The 21,724-nt window shown below is 39.3% G+C and overlaps 1 protein-coding gene across 2 annotated transcripts in view; it reads right to left on the bottom strand.

Annotated features, from left to right (window-relative positions):
• Nucleotides 1-21,724, bottom strand: part of Hph (HIF prolyl hydroxylase) — a 110,785-nt gene that overhangs the window by 24,712 nt on the left and 64,349 nt on the right. The window contains exons 3-4 of one of the 2 annotated variants that reach the window (XR_010859231.2): nt 7,210-7,358; nt 2,796-2,966 (exon numbers count right to left, since the gene is read on the bottom strand). Coding sequence is in view for 1 of the 2 variants with exons in the window: in XM_067140401.2 (XP_066996502.1) it covers nt 2,873-2,966; nt 7,210-7,358 (243 nt within the window). In the remaining variant the exon portion in view is untranslated. The remainder of the gene's footprint in view (nt 1-2,795; nt 2,967-7,209; nt 7,359-21,724) is intronic. The other variant, XM_067140401.2, reaches the window with a different exon arrangement.

Here is a 21,724-nt window from a genome sequence, read left to right as displayed (position 1 = left end):
TCAGTGTACAACTGAATGAATTAAATGCCATTTAGTAACTGAGCGACAACATTTTCTCTATAATATTTGTTGACTTTTAAAAAATTTTCAACATTATTAAGCATGCCACATTTGTAATATAGGTATTAACTGAACACAACATGAAAAGAAAATATAATTGTCGATATCCTTCCTCCATAAAAATATTAGAAGCCAATGGGTTAAAGATGTTTGGTACCATCTACTATTGTTGCATGTTACCATTTTTTTTTAATGCCTCTCCTTAGAAACAGAAAATGATACCACAAAATTACATTACATCTTTTACTAAAATGAGTTCATCACAGCAATATCTCTCGTCAACACTGAAACAACTGCCATAAAAATTTCTCTAAGGGAATCACAGTGGAACCTGAATTTTGCTCTCGAAAGAGCCAGCTGGTAATATAGAATATTAGGCTACTTTTGATAGCGCATGCAACTGATTGTCAAGGAAAGATTATTTTTCGACTTTCCTAATCCATACCACCTTTGAGAAGGAAAGTAATGAGAATAATGAAAACTCTATACCACCCAGGATAAGTTAACATCTTTTGTTTCCAGTCACCTAGAAGTATTGTTAATTTGATATCCAGTGAGACTTTTAACAACTGATCTGGAGCCTTAGGTGGCTTAGTAACTGAAAAATTATAAATAATCCAATTGTATGAACTTGTTTATCAGCTATCTTCAGTAAGGGCTTCAGAGGTAAACATGCAAGGCTGATCCAAGCATGGAATGCATATTATTCTCCAAGAAAGTTTCTCAAATAACCCAATTATGGGCTTAGTGAGTATAACGGGGTCTGGGCTCTGATGTCAGTGTAAATAAGGATGAGAACTTCTAACAATAGTGATTGATATTGAAATTGCGCATGGCTTTTAGTGCCAGGAGTATCTGAGGACAAGTTTGGCTTGCCAGATGCAGGTCTTTTGATTTAACTCCCTCAGGTGACCTGCGCCTCGTGATGGGGATGAAATGATGAAGAAGCCGCCACATATACCCAGCCCCCATGCCAGTAAAATTAACCAATGATGGTTAAATTTCCCGGCCCTGCCGGGAATCGAACCCAGGACCCCTGTGACCAAAGGTCGGCACGCTAACCATTTAGCCATAGAGAACAATAGTGATGAAGAGTGAGAATGATGTGTGAAGATTATGTAATGTTTCCTCCTATAAAGCGAAGAAGACACTGAATGACATTCAGTGGCATTGATGTGATGATGAATATGATAATTCCACAACAGGAATAAAGGTTCACTTGGAAGTGAAAGAATTGAATAAATTAATTCTATTTGGTTCCTTGGTAGCAGGGGGAGTTTGTTCAACATTACAAATTGTGATACGCTTGGCTGCAATTTCTGCGTACCAAGTCTTCAGGCTCATAAATTATGTGTAAATGATCATCAAATAAGTTAATTATCTGACTCTGAAGTAGAAGAACGCTATGTAGATGAAATTTACATTCTCTTTTGACTGTATGCTAATGATTAGGAACAAGTGGTAAAATCTATAAAAATACAATTTAAAAGATGTACCTCAGCACAGTCGTACTTATTCAGTAACAGTTCTGCACAGATAACATTTTACTACTGTCCATGCCCCTATTTTTACATTTCAATCTGTTGGACATTCTAAGACCATGTTAGCAATGAATGGGTCACTTCCAGTCATATCTAACCATCATTTTATTACAAAAATAATAAGAAAAATAAAAATCTCTGATGGGAATAAGTTAGCAGTGTTAACTAGAAAAACAGTTTAAAAAAATCATCAAGCCTTATGTTTACAAATTATAGCTCTGAGAATATTTTCAGCATACGCTAGAAAGCAGGTAGGCCAAATGCAGTAATGATGAGCAAACAGAGAATGAGGAATGTCAATCCTTCAGCACTATTAACTTCACAGCATGTATGTACAGTTCATTGATAATGAATTAAAACACAATTCTGTATGTTTCCTGTTTTTTTTTTTACCTAATACAATCTAAAAAAATGGGAAACGATAGAAAGCTGCAATTCAGCAGGTAAACTGATCCACACGAGTCTTTTGCATTGAGAGATTCTTAAATGCCAAATAACTGTGCTCGGTTTCGGCCTCCAAACCTAGAGCAAAGGAGGAGAGCACTGAATTTACTGTGCTACTCATCCAGTCACATGTGTTGCTGAGCTGTCTATAAAAAGAAGTGTAACTGAAATGCTCCACAAATCTTTCTTGCATCTTGACCAATAATTTCCACATGAATTCTAGTTGGACTAGTTAACACACGTGGCTTCAAAATAATTTATGTAAACAAACATTGAGTTAATTGTTGCTGGTATATAGAATAAATAAAAATGAGTGAGCGATTGATGATTTGTTACAGATGGAAATCCCTCAGGATTATGTTTAAAACAGTTTGTGCCAGCCAATCACAGGTGGTTGTAACAGATTAAAAATCTTTAAAAATCTTAGTTTTGAGATAACACAGTAACTTTCACTAAATCATATGAGTAGAGATCTGTGGAATGGGAGAAAGCTTGATTTAGATTATGACATTTCATATTGTTTGTCTACCCCTTAGTCCTGTTTCCCTGATACAGGCTCGGGGATGAGGTGAGATGAATTTACATGGCACGTTTTTACAGCCAGATGGCCTTCCTGAAACTGATCTCAGTTGAGGAGCTAATGAAGATGAAAAATTAATGACGGTGAATGAAATTGGGTAAGGAGGTGGAAGGGATTATATTATTATAAATTGAAATTGCATATTCACTTAGGAATAATGCAATACTGACCACAATTCTGAACATCAGCTGCAAGTTATACATGCCTAGACCAGCAGGATGTATTCCTAGTCAGTGTTGCTGAAGAATTAAATGCTGAATTTATCTTTGTGTTCTTTCTGATGTCGTCGACAAGCCTCTTCCCTTTCAGTAGCATCAAAATACCAAAGTGTGATGGCATATCTGCAACAGAGAACATAAAAATTCCTATTTACTAATCACAATTATCATTATCTCATGAACAATATAATATAATAATATTTTATGGCGGAGACAGAATCCAGAATTCCTTTACCAGAGGAGCAGAATAAAGCTCTGAACGATGGTCTAAGAGATACTGGAAGGATGTCAAAGCCGGCAGACAAACAAGACACAGACACACTGAAAAGGAGATTGACTGTTAACACGCAGTCCACAGAGGCTCAATTGGAAAAAAGATCCAAAGGCAATAATAGATGGTCTCAAGAAATACTGGCAGAAAGTCAAGGCCAGCAGACAAACGAGATCTAAATACTGAAGTGAGGTTGATTGTTAACACACAGTCAATAGGGGCTCAATTTGAACATAAACCAAATATACACAACATAATAAAATGTACAAAATGTAAGACAACTGCAAGTCAATAGAGAATGAATAGGAGTTCAGGCAATTTGAAAGAGAATGTGAACTGATAAAATAATTAAATAAGCAATAAAACTGTACAAAAGTGGTACTGGCTTCTAGCCAAACACTTTTGGCATACACCAAAAACATCCGGGAAAAAAGATGATGATGATGATTATGATGCTTGTTGTTTAATGGGGCCTAGCGTCTAGGTCATCGGCCCCTAATGGTACGAAATGAGACAAGATGTAATTACAATTTAAAAGTCCAAAATCCTCCACTGACCAGAATTCAAAACGTGAGGACAAAGAATGAATGGATGGATATGAATTTAAAACAATTAGTGGATCCGACCCGCAATGCCCCACTTTTCCAGAAACTAACGTTAAACAGTAGTATTACTGACCAAGGGACTGCTTCTAAAGCACAATACTGAATCGATGATGCTTGTAGTCTAAAGGGGTCCAAAATCTAAGTCATCAGCCCCTCATAATGGTACATATTGCTAGGAAAGTAGAACCATGGTATCTGACCTGTTGCGGTACTAATCGAAAGTAGCATAGACTCGCAGTATTCCACACATTATAGTACTTCTCACAGGTAATGTAATGCGCACGTGTAACACAGACCTATGGTGTTTCTCACATTGTGGAGCCATTTACAGGCAACACAAACCTATGGTGTTCATCACATAAGTGTACTAACCACAGGGACTCGTACTATCCCGTGGTGTTCTTCACACAGTGGGTACTAATCATATTCAAGGCAGAACCATGGTGTCGCTCACCCATGGTGTCGCTTATATAGTGGTACTAATCACAGGTACTGTAAAAGCGGAAAGCACACATCGTCACTACTAATCACAAACCTATTATGTACCTAACATAGTGGTACTACGCGCAAGTAAAAGCGACCCATGTTGTTCCCCACGTGGTGGCATTAATTACAAGTAGTCTCATGGTTCTAATTCGATCATCCGTTGGTTGCCCCTTTTAGTCACCTCTTGTGAAGGCAGGGGATATCATGGGTGTATTCTTCGTCTGTGTCCCCTACCCACAGCGGGTGGGAAAAAAAGAATGGAGTCTTAATCAAATCTATATGGTTTATGTTCAACTTGTCCCAATTTGAAACCGGAACCTGCGAGGTCTCTGAAATCAAGTAGCTGCGGGCAAGGTTAACTATCTGGATAGTTAGTCCACAAGCTGCAGACTGAGAAAACGAAAGGAAATTACTGCACTGATGCAAGTAGACTCAGCCTGAAGATGCCAGAACAGTGGTTCCTTTGGATAGCTAGAGGTACTGACTAGATTGCCATTGACCAGATTTGGATAAGTTACAGTATTTATAAGTATTACAGTATATACCATTCATAAAAGTGGAATCTCTACAATGTGAAACTGGACAGAAAATTTATGATATTTAGAAAAATATTTAGTCCAAGTAAATGGAGAGAGGCTGGTGGAAAGGTAATAATGAATAAAGAGAAAGCCTGTTGGAGAAGATAAACAAAGGGAGAAACAAGCAACAAACAGCAGTCACCTTGGTGAGAAACCAATTGACAATGTCACTCAGCCATCATGCTCCCTCAGTCAACCGTCAGTGGTGTTACATGTTGCTAAAATATAACAATTCTCAGCTGTGTTAATGAGGTGTCTGTCAACATGGACAAGAAATATTAAGACACTCACAATGAACAACAAAGTGGAAGTAATTTGAGTGGGTGACAAGTATAACATATCAAAGTAAGCTTGAAGTGCAGTAAAACTGACGGAACCTTACTCTAGAAAGCCAAGTACATTTTATGACAAAATCTAAAGTACAAGGGGCAGTGAAATAAAAACCGAACTCCCGCTATAACGTGACCCTGGAATGGTTTTATTCAAAAGTAATAACCAAAAGCATTAATACAGTTATCCCACCGCGAGAGGAGATCATCAATTTCAGTTTTGTAGGAAGAGGTAGGTCGCTGACGGATCCACCACCTCACCCACTCTTGCAGTTCCTCGTCCAAACGCCCAAGAATGTCTTTCTTCAGGTCGTCAAAAATGTGATAATCACTAGGTGAGAGATCCGTGTTGTACAGAGGATGTTGAAGTGTTTCCCAATCAAATCACTGAAGCGTAGCCTTCGAGCATTATCATTTAACAGGATGACTCCATCCGACAGCATTCCAGGCCGTTTTGACTCTATGGCACATTGCACTTTCTGCAAAGTGTCTTCATAGCGATGCGCACTGATCATGGTGCTGCGCTCTAGGAAATCGACAAGCAGAGGGCCCCTGAAGTCAAAGAAGGTCATCATGACCTTACCAGAACTTGTGTGAACAGCTTTGGATATCTTTGGTGGGGGTGAATTCCGATGTTTTCATTACTGGCTTTGCCGTTTGCTCTCAGGCTTAAAATGGTGGCACCATGTTTTGTTCACTGTGATGATATGGGACAAAAACTCATAGTCTTCCTTGTGGTACCACTGCAGATAACTCAGACATTACACCATTCTGTCAATCTTTTGCCCCTCCATAATTTGATGCGGAACCCACTGCGCACAAATTTTGTGGAAATACAAGTGATCTTTGATAATTGCATGTACGGAGCCGTGGCTAATGCCGACCTGAACAAGAATTCCTTCCTCCATGATTAGTCTGTTTTTCCAGATAAGGCCATCAGGAGTAATGACACAATGGGCCTGTCCTGGGCACGCATTGTCTTGCAGAGACGTGCGTTCTTCTCGGAATCTCCTATGCCACTTGCGCACACTCGTCATGGACGTGCTGTGTTCGCCATACACAGCAGAAATGCGACAATGAGTTTCGCGTACTCCAGAAGTCTCAGCCACCAGAGAATGAACCACACTTCTCTGCTCTTTTTTGCTTGCCTCCACTTCTACAGCTGGATGAAGACTAAACCAGTCCGCACACCAACAAAGAAATAACCCAACAACCACGTGCACCTGTCAGTTGTAACTATGAAGTTCGAACACTCTAAACCAGTCTATGCACCTGTCAGTTGTCACTATGCAGTTCTCCTACCACAGTGATGGCAGTATCGATACGTAATAACAGTGTTGCCACCTTCTGTGTAGAATGTATGTTACGGTGGATGTTTGGTTTCCACTCAACTGTCCCTTATAAATAAGAGTTCAATGCATCATTTGACAGGCTTAGTATTTTTAAACTGAGGTGCAACATCAAAGGAAATTAAGTGCAAGGTGAAGCAAATGATATTTATAACATAATTGTTTCAAAACAGGAGTCCAAACAGTTTAGTATTACGACTTCTTTTAACCCAGAATAAGGGATGACCAGACGTCCTCATTTTTCTGAATGTGTCCTGTGTTTTACCCTCCTATCGAGAGGGGGAGGGGGGAGGAGGAATTTTCAATAATTCAAAAATATCCTACATTGAAATTGAATCAAGTTACAGAATGGCAAACATAAGGAATTTCCAGTTGTGATCACTGATGTTTTATAGGAAGAAAAAGAGTTCACAGACCAAATTAACATAATGGTGTTCAGGTTGCCTCTGCTGTACAGGAGTGAAAGCTGGATAGGCTCCACATGATTTAGTCATTAAATGAAGGTATTATACATAAAAACAGCAAAGTGATGAAGATCAGTTCATCTTATGAAGTTTGCACAAAATTCTTCAAGATATAACCATCCACAATATAGAAAGAAAAAAGAAATGTAAGGAAGAGGTCAGTACTTCCATTCTGATGTGATACTACTGTTACACACCAGATAATAATAATAATAATAATAATAATAATAATAACAACAACAACAACAACCACCACCACCAAAACACAATGATTCCATAAATACCTTGTCGTAAATGCAGGCTGTACTTCATGGGGATTTCTTCGATCAGACCAGAAGAAAAGAATACGATCAAAAAGTGGTTCTATATCTGCCACTTGCTTCTGCCAGTTATCAGCACTTTCAGGGAAAATCCGTAACAAACCACCATTTCTCTATAAAGAAGATAAATGGATACTTCTTTAAAAAAGTTATTTAAGGCTACAACTAAAAGAACAAGAAGTTTATACATACAGAATAATGACATATAACTGGAATAAAATGTACAAATAAATTACATTTCTGAAAAACTGTACTTTATATAAACAATAATACAGCCAACCCTGTAGAAAAGGAACACAGGGTTTGGTTGATCCAACTAATAGTACCAACGTAAGGGCCCGTGCTTTAGGTAACAGGCAAAAACTACTCAATGGTTCAGATAGCGGATATAAGTCTAGTATCTCAATGGCGGATCAGACGGAAGAACCGAACTGACGGCATAATTTTGTCTACAAAATGCTCCAGTACTTTTTTTTTTGCTACTTGTTTAACATTGCACTAGCGCATCAAAGGTTTTCGGTGATGGAGGGATGGGAAATGGCCTAGGAATGGGAAGGTAGCGGCTGTGGACTTGATTAAGGTGCTGTTAAGCAATGGAACCCAGCGAAACTGCAGTGCAGAAGAGCAATGTGGGTGGCTCAGAATATGCTAGCACATGTTATGAGCGCAATGGCAGCTGGAAGCTGCATCCACTTTCTTGCCAACTGCATCAGCCTCTGATGTGTTGGACATTTGTCGACTTTTATAAGGCCTATGATTCAGCAGATAGAGAGTCGCTCTTCCAGGAACTTGCTGAACTGGGACTAGATAAGAAAACCTTGAATCTTGTGAAAGCAACTCTTACCAACACTACAGCCAGAATCTAATTCAGAGGGAAACTGGCTTATGGCTTATCTCCAATCCTCTTTAATTGCCTACTCGAAAAAGTAATTCGTGAGTGGATGAAAATGCTAAAGGATGACACTGGATTGAGAATAGGCTACAAGAAAGACAAGTTAACGGTCAACTGTTTAGCCTTCGCAGACGACCTTACACTCCTGGCATCCAGTGTGGAGGAAGCTATTCATCAACTATGCTCTCTCGACCACATAGCAGCTAAAGTAGGGTTGAAGATCACCATCAACAAAACACAGTTTATCACCAACATCAGAGATGCACCCAAATCAATCCCACTGGGGGACAAAGCAATACAAAGGACTAACTCCTTCAAATACCTAGGAGAATGGATAACCCCAAACATGAATGAAGATCAGACCATGAACAGCAGATGCATCAAATTGGAAAGCGCCTACCACCTATGTAAGAGTATGTACAAATCCAAATCCCTCTCCCTTAACCTCAAAATCAGGCATTACACTACTGTAGCGAGACCATCAGTACAATATGCCTCAGAATGCCTAAACAAGGTAAGAAAAGGGCAACTTAGAAACTGGAGCTGAAGGAAAGGAAGATCCTGAGAAAAATCATGGGCCCTATTAAAGAAGAAGGCAAGTACAGAATCAGGCATAACAATGGAATGTACCAACAATTGGAGAGCATTACAACATCTATGAGGAAGAGGAGATTGAACTTCTATGGACATGTCATGAGAATGGACAATCAGAGGCTCACCTCCAGAATCTTCCACACCATCTCTAGAGGGAAAGCGACTAATGCAAAGTGGGCAAAACTTGTCAGAAAAGACCTTCAAGAATTGGACATTGCTGTCAGTGAAACCTATGACAGGAATAGGTGCAGAACATTGAGCAGAACATCAAGCTCTCTCCAGACACTAACAGAAAAAACAGTACGCCCGGGAGGCCCGGGAGGAGGTGTGAAAGGGACTCAGGAGCGGAAAGATATTTACATTGCAAGAATGATGGAGTACTGGTCAAAGAAGAAAGCTGCTAGAGATAATAACCACATGATCCATAGCAGGCCCAAACGGAACTATAAAAAAAAAAAAAAAATAATAATGTCCCGGGCATGATGTTAAACTGCGTCCACAAACCGAGTGACCACCGATGTAGGTGGTCCTCCTCTACCAAGTGCCAATGGCCTCTTTGGAGGGCGGATGAGCGGGTAGAGGTTCAGAGCACTCTCCTGCCCCTGGGGTGGGGAAACTGCCCCTAAAGGCGGAAGAGCCACTAGTGGCCATTGGCATAGGATGATAATAAATCCAATAGCGTCTGTTCACCTATTTGGTGCGGCGACTGGTCAGCGTCTGTACTCCAAGTCGGAACGGCTGCCTCAGAAAACCTTCAGGAACTCACTCACCTGATTGTACTCCGTTCCCTTGGGATCAACCCAGTCGCTTGAGAACAAGCACACCATGAGTCATGCAAGTAAGAACAACATTACTCCAGGTTGTAACCAATCCACCCGCCAACTGAAAACGAAGGCGGCTACCGGCCACTCGGATTCTGGAGGAGGCGGGCTTACATGAAGGAGAGAGTCGGAGCTCTCCGGCAAACTTCCCACCAAAACGCCCTTCTACATTGGCACGCTAAACATAAACACACTCCTGCACGTAGGCAAACTTCTCAGATTAACATCAGAATTAGATCAGCAAAAAATCCAGCTACTCGCTGTGCAAGACACCAGACTCACTGAGTCGGAGACATCAGAATAGGGCAACTACAGCATTTTCAAGAGCAAAACTACACGAACAGTAGGAAAAGCCACACCAATGTTAGGCATTGCCTTTTTCGTACACAAAAAGATCGTGAAATCCGTAGAAGAGATCACACCCATAAACAACAGACTAATGACCTTGCGACTTTGCTGTGCAAATCGCCACTACACCTTCGTAAATGCCCACACACCCACTAACAACTACAAAGATCAGAAACAAACAGAAAACTTCTGGAACAAACTTGAAACCACACTCATCAAAATCCCTGCGAAAGACACAATCATTCTCCTGGATGATTTCAACGGAAAAATTGATAAAGAAAAGTGCTACAGAAAAACCACAGGAAGATTCTCAGCTCACGAAAAGACTAACAAAAACGGCAAACGCCTCATCGAGCTCTGTCAACAACACGACCTGAAAATCATGTCAACATCCCTATGGAAAAACCCAAATAAGCGCTTCACATGGGAATCACCGAACACCTGCTGCGGCAAACACCAGATCGATCACGTCGCCATCTCCTTCCCAGCACAAAAAGAAGTACACAAGTACAAATCCGCAGGGGAGCCTACATTGACTCGGACCATCAATTAATCAGAATCAAAGTGAAATTTACCCCAAATTGCTTCTACTAGAAATCCAAGGCAAACAAAACATTGGACGTAACACAAATAAAAACATTCAATTTCAGGGAAATGTGGGAAAAAATCCCAGCCAAAACTTGGAATGAATTCCACGACAAAATCATGAAGAGTGCATCAGAGCAAATCCCACTGCAGAAAAAGTGCAGACACCATTTTTGGAACACCAAATGTGACCAAGCCATAGTAAATAGAAAACAAAGCATACCAGACATTCATCAACAACCATACACCTGAAAACGAGGAAAAATTCCGAAGTCCACAGACAGACCTAAAAACAAACAAAGAGGAAATACCTGGAAAACCAACTGAAATCAGGCGAACAGGACTTCCGCAACTACAACACTAGAGATTTTTACAGCATCTTCCGCAACAGATTAAATAGGTACACACCCAAGAACCTCTGCTTTAGAAAACAAAACATAAAATTGGATGACGAAAACACATAGGAACTCGCGTGATACTTCAAATCACTACTCAACTGCCCAGAACCAACAGAAAGGTTTCCACATAAACCCCACCCGAACCCAAACCCAGACTCATCCCCACCTACACAAGAGGAAATACACTGACACATACAACTGAAAAACAAGAAGGCATCCTGAGACGATGGCATCATAGCAGAGCTTCTTAAACATCTATGAAAAAAAAATTCACTCCACGAACTCACACAAATCATATAAGAAATTTGAACCGAAAAACTACCAGAAAACTGGACAAACGCCCTCCTCGTTCCACTTCACAAAAACGGTGACCGAACAGATGTGAACAATTACAGGGGAATTTCCCTGGTGCAAGTCGATGACCTAGATGTTAGGCCCCTTTAAACAACAAGCAAGCAAGCAAGCAGTCACATACAAAATCCTCTCTGCAGCCCTCCTCCAAAGAACACAGGAAGAACTAGAACCACTCATGGGCGAATACCAAGCAGGCTTCAGGCCCCACAGATCCTGAACAGAACAGATAATCTGAAAACCATCTTGAAACTACGACACACCAAAAAACAACCCACAATCTGCACCTTCGTGGACTTCCAGAAAGCATACGACTCAATTGACCGACAATCCCTTTTCCAAACACTGAGTGAATACGGACTGGACAATAAGACTCAAAATATCATCAGACTCTCATCAACATAACCTTCCAAGTAAAATTCATGGGAAATATATCTGAAAAATTTCAGATAAAAACTGGTCTCCAACAAGGAGATGGACTTTCCCCACTAATCTTTAACATAGCCCTGGACAAAATCATGAGAGAATGGAAACAAGCTCTAAAAGCTCAAGGGAATTGGCAACCATTATGACAAGAAAACATGTAAAAATCTCCTGTCTCGCTTTCGCAGATGATCTCGCGATCCTCGCAACAAACAAACAACAGGCAATCAGCCAGATCGAAACCCTCAAGAAATGCTCAGAAAAATTCGGCCTGCAAATCTTCTCAAAAACCAAGGTCATGTGCAACCACTGCAGCCTCCAGACTTTGAACACGAAATTTGCCACAATCGAAAAAGTAACTGAGTTCTGATATCTTGGAGAAATTGTAGTACCAACAAGGAAAAGAATAGAAGACCCTCGAGGTCCGCATCCAGAAAATGAAGAGAGCCCTCGGGCGAACGAAAAACATTTACAACAAAAAATGCCTCTCAATCTTCACAAAAATTCAACATTACAACACTGTGATCAAACCTGAAATATTATACGCGAGTGAAACACTGGATCTCCACAGAGAAACAGTACTCGAAGACATCCTGAAAGAGGAATCATCGGAAAAATTCTCGGCCCAAAACTGCCTGACGAAGGATGCTGACTGCAATCTTGTTCAAAAACCGAGGAGCTCTCAAACCTTGTGGCCGACATCAGAAAAAGACACCTGAAATTTTACGGACACATCAATCACCTTCCAGAAAACAGACTGACAAGAATCTTAATAGAGGCAACAGAAAACATCAAAACAAATAGATGGATATCGGAAATCCACCAAGACCTGGAAAAATCAGGAATCAAAGTGGCCGACATTGCAGACCGAAACTGCTACAGAATGAAAATCAGCAAGTTGGAAGTAGAGTCAGAGAGAAACCACAAAAAGAAGACAGGAGCCAAGTGGACAGAAGAACGAGAACCACGATGAGACAAAAATTGAAGGCCGCTTGGCAAAGAAGGAAATGCACAACTTCTAAGTGAGCTTTGGGTGATCAGTTTTCTGGTCATTTTCGCATCTAATAATAATAATAATAATAATAATAATAATAATAATAATAATAATAATAATAATAATAATAATAATTGTACCGGCTGGTACACCTATACGCCGCACATTTGAATTTTCCGCCTTTAAGTACTCCTCTACAGGAGAAACTCTGAACTTTAACAACTGTATCAACTTATAAGTTATCTCAGAAGATGTCACTACAGTAAATTTTGTGATTACGAAGTTGTCAGTACTGTGTGGAGTTCAACTTGTTTTGTTTTCTATTGATCAAGAAGTGTGGACATTCTCTGATAGATGTCTCTACAAAAAACTATGACTATGTACCCTGGTGCGAAGTGGAAGAACTTTATTTGAAGAAATTTTGTATTCATAAGTTTGTTCTTTACTAAATTTCGTTCTTTCATTTGTGGATTGGCAATATAAATCTTTTCTTTCCGCCAGTTTTGAAGTTAGCCAATCATTTCTGTAATTAATTTTTGACCAATCGTGTATTTCTTCTTCAATTTTGATGTGTAACTTTTAGCCAGCCAATAAACAACTGTGGGTGTGTCTTAATTATTCATGAAAGGTCTCGAATCTTCCTCAAGAGTATAAAAACTGCTGATTTTCCTGTCTCTCCGCCACTCGAACAACATCTAGCCTAGTGTATGGAAGTGAAGCAGGAGGCGGGAAGCGCCTCTTTCATCCGGCAGCAGCTCTTCAACAAGGTAATGGCCACTTAACTTCTTTATTTCTCGCTAGCTCAGCAGTCTTAAACCACGGGGAAGGTCCGAAACCTTTACTATGTAACCTATCTTGAAACATGTAATTTGCCGTCGCTTTTGTAAAACTTCACATATCTTTAACTGTAACAAGGGGATAGAGAGTACTTTACCCTCTTGAGCTCCCCTTCATTTTTGGTTTGAGGTGACTACGTTTTGTAACTGTTTCTTCCCTTCTGTAATGTCTTAAAGTTTTTTCATACGAGTCACCTCCATAGTTTGGGATTAGCCCCTGTTTCTTCAGCCTAGTGCCTCTTAGGTTTTAAAAAGGTTTTGTGTAGGAGTGCAAATTTATGCCTCCATTCAGTTTTGCATTTTGGGCCAATTACTTAACTTATTCTTTTCCAACAAAGGCCCAATAGGTTGGGTACAAGATACCCCTGTTTCATTGTAAGTTGTGCCTTGATGGCAATCATGTGTAAAAGTCTGGTATTACCTTTATAAGCTTGAAAAATTGAGAGAGGGTTAGCTCTTTTATTTGTGGTAAAAGTGCCTCAGAGAGGCTTGATATTCGAAGGTGGGAGCAAGTGCTCCATGTTATTAGGAGTTTTCTGCCCTTTGGTAAATATGTGATTGGGAGCTGAGAGCTCAGGAAATGTAAAGTGAAGGCTTGAAGCCTAAGTTCTGTTATACCACCAAATCTTGTCGTTCCTAGACTTAAATTTTGTTACTGGTACCTTATTACTTGTTGTTACTGGTTAAAGTTGGAAATTCTATATCAAAACTGTTAAGTTTGGCTGTTTTGAAAATATAACCTTTAATGAAATTTTAATTCATTTCTCGGCTTTGTAGTTAGAGACCCATTCCAGCCCGCACCTTCTTTCAGCTCTGCATTCCATGGGTAACCCCGTAACAATAATAATAATGATAATAATTGTACCGGGGGTACACCTCTACGCCACACATTTATATCTTGCGCCTTAAAGTACTCCTCTACAGGAGAAACCGTGAACTTGAAACTGGACCAACTTATAAATATTCAATGAAGATGGCACCACTAAAATTTGTTATTGTGAACTGTGCGAATTTCCACTTGTTTTTGTTTTCATTTCATCAAGAAGCTTGAACATTCTCTCATAGATGTCACTACTAACAAACTTTGATCATGCACCCTGGTGCGAAGTGAAGGAACCCTTTTGAAGAAATTTTGTATTCATAAGTTTTCTCCTTACTAAATTTTGTTCATTCTTCTTTTGGTTGGCAATATTTATCTGTTCTTTCTGCCAATTTTGAATTTAGCCAATCAAGAATTTCTGTAATTAATTCTCAACCAATCCCATATTTCTTCTTGGATTTTGAGTGTAACTTTTGATTTTAACCAATAAAACTCTGTGGGTGTGTCTTGATTATTCATGAAAGGTCGCGAATGTTCCCCGAGGGTTTATAAACTGTGGATTTTCACGTCTCCTGGCCATTTGATCAACATCTAACTAAGTGTGTGTGTCAAACAGGGGGCGGGAGGTGCCTCTTTCTTCACGCAGCAGTTCTACAGCAAGGTAATGGTCGTTTAACATCTTTATTTCTTGCTAGCTCTGCAGTTTAATCCGAGGGAAAGGTTCAAAACCTTAACTATGTAACAAACCTTCTAAAATGTAAATCTCATTTCGGCTCATGTAAAATTTTATAAATCTTTAACTGTAAATCAGGGATAGGGAGTGATATAACCTCTCGAGCTCCCCTTCATCTTGGTTTTAGGTACCGCATTTGTTTCTGTAATGTATTCAAGTTATCTCAATTCGCGCTACCTCAGTAGATTGGGATTAGCCCCTGTTCCGTTGGCCAGGTCTTTAAATCTTTTTGCGGAGCTCAATCTCCGACTCCATTCCTGTTGTACTCGGGCCGTTTATTGAACCTGTTCTTTTTTACTAAAGCCCCGTAGGTTGGGTACTAGATACCCCTGTGTAATAACAGGGTTATTTGTAAGTAGTGCCTTGTAAGGACAGTGATTACTAGATTTTCACACTGCGTTGCCTTGAGTAGGCTGGGAACACTGAGAGCACGTCAGCTCTTTTCTAGTATTGTAAGAATGCCTCTGGGAGGCTTGATATTGAAAATTGGGAGCAAGTGCTCCATGTATTCGGGGTTTTCTGCCCTTTGAAAAAATTTGTGCTTTGGTAAAGTTGAGCTAGGATCTCAAAAAGTGTAAAACTAAGGGCTTGTAGCCCAAAAGTGTTAAAGTTCTTAAGTCTTGGATCTTTCTAAGTCTTGTTTCTAAATTGCTGTGTCATTGTTATTTCACTAAGTTGTTTAAATTTTGTTGTTTCAAGAAAATATAACCTTTGTTAAAATTTTAAATTAACTTTGTAGTTAGACCCATTCATCCCGGCACCTTCTTTCACCACTGCTGATCCACGGGTAACCCCGTAACAATAATAATAATAATAATAATAATAATAATAATAATAATAATAATAATAATAATAATAATCGTATGGCCTCAGCTACCGTGTTCAGACATTTCAATTTGACGCCATCTGGCTGTTTGCTCGTCAATTTTGACATTCCGTTTTACTCTAGGGCCACTAGATGGCAGACGGAGTAAACCGAAACTCTCTTGGGCATCTATGGCCGAGATTTAATTAATTTTGTCAGGTAAACACCAAATGTGTCACCAAAGAAAGATCTTTTACATGCCAAAATCGTGTGACATGAAGCGTCGAATGGACTTTTTACCTCCCTTCAAAAATTCCGACTACCTCTGCCGGGTTTGAACCCGCAATCTTGGGATCTAGAAGCCATCGCTCTACTGATGATCCACAGAGGCAGCTATTTCCAGTGATAATATCAGTGAAAATTAATTTCTTCATGAGAATGAACTTAGGATTTGCATCACAAATAGTACATCTGTTCTGGCTATATTCGGGTGACTTGTTCTTTCAAACACGTATAGTCAACTTCGAGCGAGTGTTAACCCCACATTGAGAGCTTTGAGAACTTCAGGAAAATCTAAAGCTTCCATCGAGAGACCCAGGACGCGGTACCATGGGGATGACAGCAGGACGTGGACAGGGTTCCATGGTGATGACACGAGTTCCATGGTAAGGACGGTTCGAGGATGTGGTTCTATGGAGATCCAGCAGTCATGTGAGAAGTCATCACACCAGAACAGCACTCCTTGTAAAGGTGATATAAAATGGAATTTGAAAAATAAAGCAAGAACTTTAAAAATAATTCAATTTACTAAAATCCTCTCTCCCTGTATCCACTCCAATTAATGTACCGTACACGCCCTGCGTCAATATCACATGCTCATCAAGCTCGCACAATAGTACGGGCATTTCCTGGTACAATACATACACAGTGTGTGTGTGTGTGTGTGTGTGTGTGTGTGTGTGTAATATCTTCCGAGTCATGATGCTTGTTAAAAAGGAAAGTTGCCTTTAGAGGTACTTTCTACTACAAATGAGAAGCACCACTGAACATGCCAATTGCAATGTTTCAAGATAATAGAAAATGACCTTGAAAATTATTTCAAGAGTGAGCAAAGTAAAGTCTACTTTCAAGAACTTGAATCCCCAAGTATCAGACGTGAGTTACCACTAACTTCCTAATGTAGATTCTTTTGTCCACTGCTCACGAATGCTTGGAATTCTGCCAAATGGTTGCGAAGCTTAATAAGCAAGAATGGCTGTAACTCTCGTTAATATTAAATTGAAACTAGGGCAACAGATGGCAATATGAGATAAAGTGACACCATTTCTAAACTTCAGGACTTCAGTTTATTATATCTGAAAGCATTCATGCAGAAAGGTATAGCAGGCGACAAAAGAAGGCTGGATGCCTGTAATTTACAGAGCTGGATCATAATAAATAATAATGTTATTTGATTTAGGTCCCACTAACTACTTTTTTTTTACAGTTTTCGGAGACACAGAGGTTCCGGAATTTAGTCTCGCAGGAGTTTTTTACGTGACAGTAAATCTACAGACACAAGGATGACATATCTGAGCACCTTCAAATACCACCGGACTGAGCCAGGATCAAACCTGCCAAGTTGGGGTCAGAAGGCCAGCGCCTCACCTGTCTGAACCACTCAGTCCAACAAGAGCTGGATTTGAACATGCCCAAGTCCTTGTCAGAAACTAAGCAAACAATGTGAATAGGACAGATGAATAAACCTCAGCTATAAAAGGGGATAACTCTCCAAGTGTTCTGAGTTGGGTATTCTGAAGATGGTCATAATACTGATGGTTGTCACCGAATAAGCTCATCTCTGTTGCATCATATGTTGTAATAATCAACAGAGTAGCGGTTTTCAAAGACAGAGACATGATTTAAAATAGATTTACAACACCTCCTATCCAGAAAGCTTTATGTCAAGAAAATAAAAACTTTTCACATTGTCCAGACTACAAATTTCCTTTGTTCGGTTAGGAGTCACGTCAGTTTCGTGTCACAGTAATACACTGTAGGTATGCTCCATTTGGCATACTTCATTACTATTTAGAACATCCCACGTGGGAAAACTGACAGTACTCTGGTTTTACGGTACTATCATTCTTGTGGCATTCAATAACTTGTGCCAACTTTACTTGTGATCCCCTTTATGTATGAAGAAATCTACAACACTAGATTTCATTTAAACACTCTTAAATGCCAACTATGCAGGGATGGTAAGCAAACTCAAACACAGCAGAGAAACACCTAACCAATATGATTCATAAGCCAGCAGCCCCCCAATGAAACAATGACCACTGAGAATGCAATGACACTCATGAAAATACAATATGAATACGTACACCTATTAATTTAACACTGCACACACATATGAATAGGATCAGGATGCTTCAGTTCAGTGGTTTTATCCACAGTCAGAAACTTCTGTCAACAATGAGAATGAATTTTTCACAGTAACTTCATTTCAACACTGGAAAAGGTCTCCAGCCCCAAATTATTGCGTATTATGCTCACTGCAGTAAAACACAAGAAATTTTTTTTAAAAAGCAGGTTATCGAACAACTTTCACCCATACTTACATTCCAGAGAAGGATGATCCCATTTGTAAAACAAAATAAAGATCTCAAAAGCAACAACTTTCAACATACATTCAAGAAATATGGCTTTTACCTAACCCCATTTCACAAAAAAAAGAGTGGCTGTTCCTTCAGAGTAAGAGTTACCCAGTCTTTTATATCCATCTCAGATCATCCTGTATGAATAACTAGAGAACAATAAGCAAAACGTGTAGCAACTACTCACTTAGTCCTTCCCACCCCCCATCCAGTTCAAAGTATTTCTATGTGTAAATTGTAAATGGAGGCTGAGTTCTATTATGAATATTTTCGTTGAAGAATTATATAGTTCATAATTGTAAGGACCACATCATTGTAGAGTCATCTCCATGTGAGATTAAAGGAATATTTATGGTGGAAATTTCATAATCTAGTGCTCCTCAATGGCCAGGCTTTTCAAATCCCATTTAAGATTCAACAATTTTTATTCTGGGTGAAGTCTAACAGTAATCTTCTATTGCATGGCTTAATTTAGGCAGATAAGGAGTTCTCTAAACAACATGAGTAAGCCCAGTTTCATTGTCATATTATAAGAATTGTTCAACATATACAGAGCTGGCAACATTGGAAATAACTGACAAGACAGTGAAGACATTGCAGTACTGCAGGGTTTGGTGTCTGTATTAACAGCTTAAAAAAAAAAAAAAAAAAAAAAAAAAAAACCACACGGACTAGAAAAGCTGGTAACTGATAAGAGACAAGATAATAAGATCCAAGCAGTAGAAATGAAATTTTTAAGAACATCAGTTAAAAAGACAAGAAGAGATAGAATTCAAAATAATAAAATCAGAAAATAATAAAATCAAATCAAATATGGAACCATTGGTACAGAAGATACAGAAATCAAGATTCAGGTGGTTCGGACATGTAAAAAGAATGGGAAAGGAACGGGTAGCAAGAAGGGAATTGGAAAGAGAAATTAAGGGAGAAAAAGACCAGTTGGAAGACCGAGAAGAAGGTGGATGGATCAGATCTGGAAGGACATTAGAGAAGCTGGATTGGATGTGGTGGAAGTAATGGAGCAGGAAAAGTGGAAGGACAGAAAGGAGTGGAGGAGGCTTGTTAACCACACCCGTGCGACTGGAGTGGGTCATTAATGATGATGATGATGATGATGATGATGATGATGATGAACAGCTAACAACAGGGTCACTCTGAGGAAAAAGTTGTAAGTTGTGCGGGTGCAAAAAAAACAACTCGGCTTATCAGAAACACTAACACAAAGAACATACACTGCACATTAACTTTTCATGCTCTACTACCACAGTCAATGCCTTTTATTTTGTAGGCCAGCATGATTTCTTGAGAAGCAGTTTTGAACGAATCGTTTTCAAGCCAATCAATTTTCTCGAACCAAATTTCTTGCACCTGTCTAGGCCTAAAATTCCTTCCACCCTTGTTAGGCCTACCCGTGTTACTTGTGGAGTACTTTTGACTGGAGTTACCAGTATGCTTTCCATCTGTTCATTAACAATTTGTGAACACTGCTTATCGAGCGAGTGGCTGCAGGATTTGAGTAATGTAATTGTCAGGTTGCATTTGGGAGATAATGGGTTCGGAACCCATTGATGGCAGTCATGAAGATGGTTTTCCATGGTTTATCATTTTCACATCAGGCACATTGTACCTTAAATAAGGACACAGACACATCCATCCTATTTTTAGCCCTTTCCTATCCTGTCATCATAAGATCTATCAGTGTTGGAGCGATGAAAAGAAAAAAAAAAAAGAAACTTGTCTTATCGGAAACACTAACACAAAGAACATCACATCGCACATTTACTTTTCATGTACTACTACTACTACTACTACTACTACTACTACTACAGTCAATGATTTCTATTTGATAGGAGATCTTTCATATCTTCCCAAAGATGGACAAAATTGTGATATTGAAATGAACTTGTTAAACTTTATTTATTAAACAAAGCTTGCAAATGAGAGATGGAAGAAGACTGTATACATTGGACACAATGTTGACTGCTTGCTTAGTCTAGGACACACTGGTGAACCAAGACTCCTGGTGGGAGAAATGACGTAACATTTCACACATGGGTATCAGAAAGATTACGTGTAACTTGTAGAATTACAACTACTGTACATTATAGACATCGCAAGATAGTACAAAGCTTCAAGTATTCAAAACATTTGTTGTACATATTTTTTGACAATTTTTTCTTTTAAATCCGACCAGCCATGTTACTGGAATCTTAGGGACCCACTGAAATAATTTAGATGCCCGGGGCATGTGGGCAACTGCTCATTTTCATGCCTGGTTTAATGGTTACATTCCAAATTAATACAACATAGCATGATCAAATTCTTGAGCAAAGAAAGAGATATGAACAGAGAAAATGTCAAGAAACGTACTCATGTCACTTTGTAACAAACATCAACATGCTGCCAACACAATGGACAGTCAGCACTATTTTTGCTGGGGTCTAATGGATGACCTGATTTACAGGCAAGGTCTCTTCCCTCCTGAGAATCACGTCTTTGGTCTGCTGAAGAAAGCCCTAAAGAATAAACGTTTCACCACCGATCAAGCGGGTCTCAACACAGTAGAAGAGTGATTCAACCAGCAACTAGCATTCTTCATTATGGAGGGTATAGAGAAACTTGTTGAGTGTTGGGACAGATGCCTGCATAGTTAGCAGTGATTATCTGTAGAATCTCTCAAACCATCACTAGTATGCTGCCATTTTGATATAGTGTATGTTGTCCAATACAGCGTTAAGTTTCTAGACACCAGTCTGTTTTGGTTGAACAACTCCTGTGCAAAATTCTAGCAATATTTTATTAACAATCTCCTCCTGCTTGACCGACACCAATAACCAGTTCTTCGTAACTTAAACTATGATTTTTTCTTCTGTGGCAATATATGCAAACCTTACTATATACAATAATTATATATATATAAAATCAAAAGTAAGTTTGTTTATTTTATTATACAAATCTACACACCTCAACTGATCAGTACCAAATTTTACACCAATCCGCATGACGCACTCGGACGGGACAAAGAGGTAGTTATATTGTTAATTCAAATTTGAACTCCCATGTTGTAAGGAGGCATAAACAAATACCAAAGTTGTAAAAGGACCGAACACAGCTCATTTTATGACCCGTACTGTGAAGCACAATACTCGGCAAGTCCCAAAGAGATCCTGAAAACAAAATTTTAAAGCCCTAAAATCAACAGTTTCCGAGATATATCAAGACAAACCTCCCCACTCTTGG

Source organism: Anabrus simplex, chromosome 2 (genome assembly GCF_040414725.1).
Source record: "Anabrus simplex isolate iqAnaSimp1 chromosome 2, ASM4041472v1, whole genome shotgun sequence".
In the NCBI taxonomy this organism is placed as follows: domain Eukaryota; kingdom Metazoa; phylum Arthropoda; class Insecta; order Orthoptera; family Tettigoniidae; genus Anabrus; species Anabrus simplex.
This window is presented reverse-complemented; position numbering and strand designations above follow the sequence as displayed.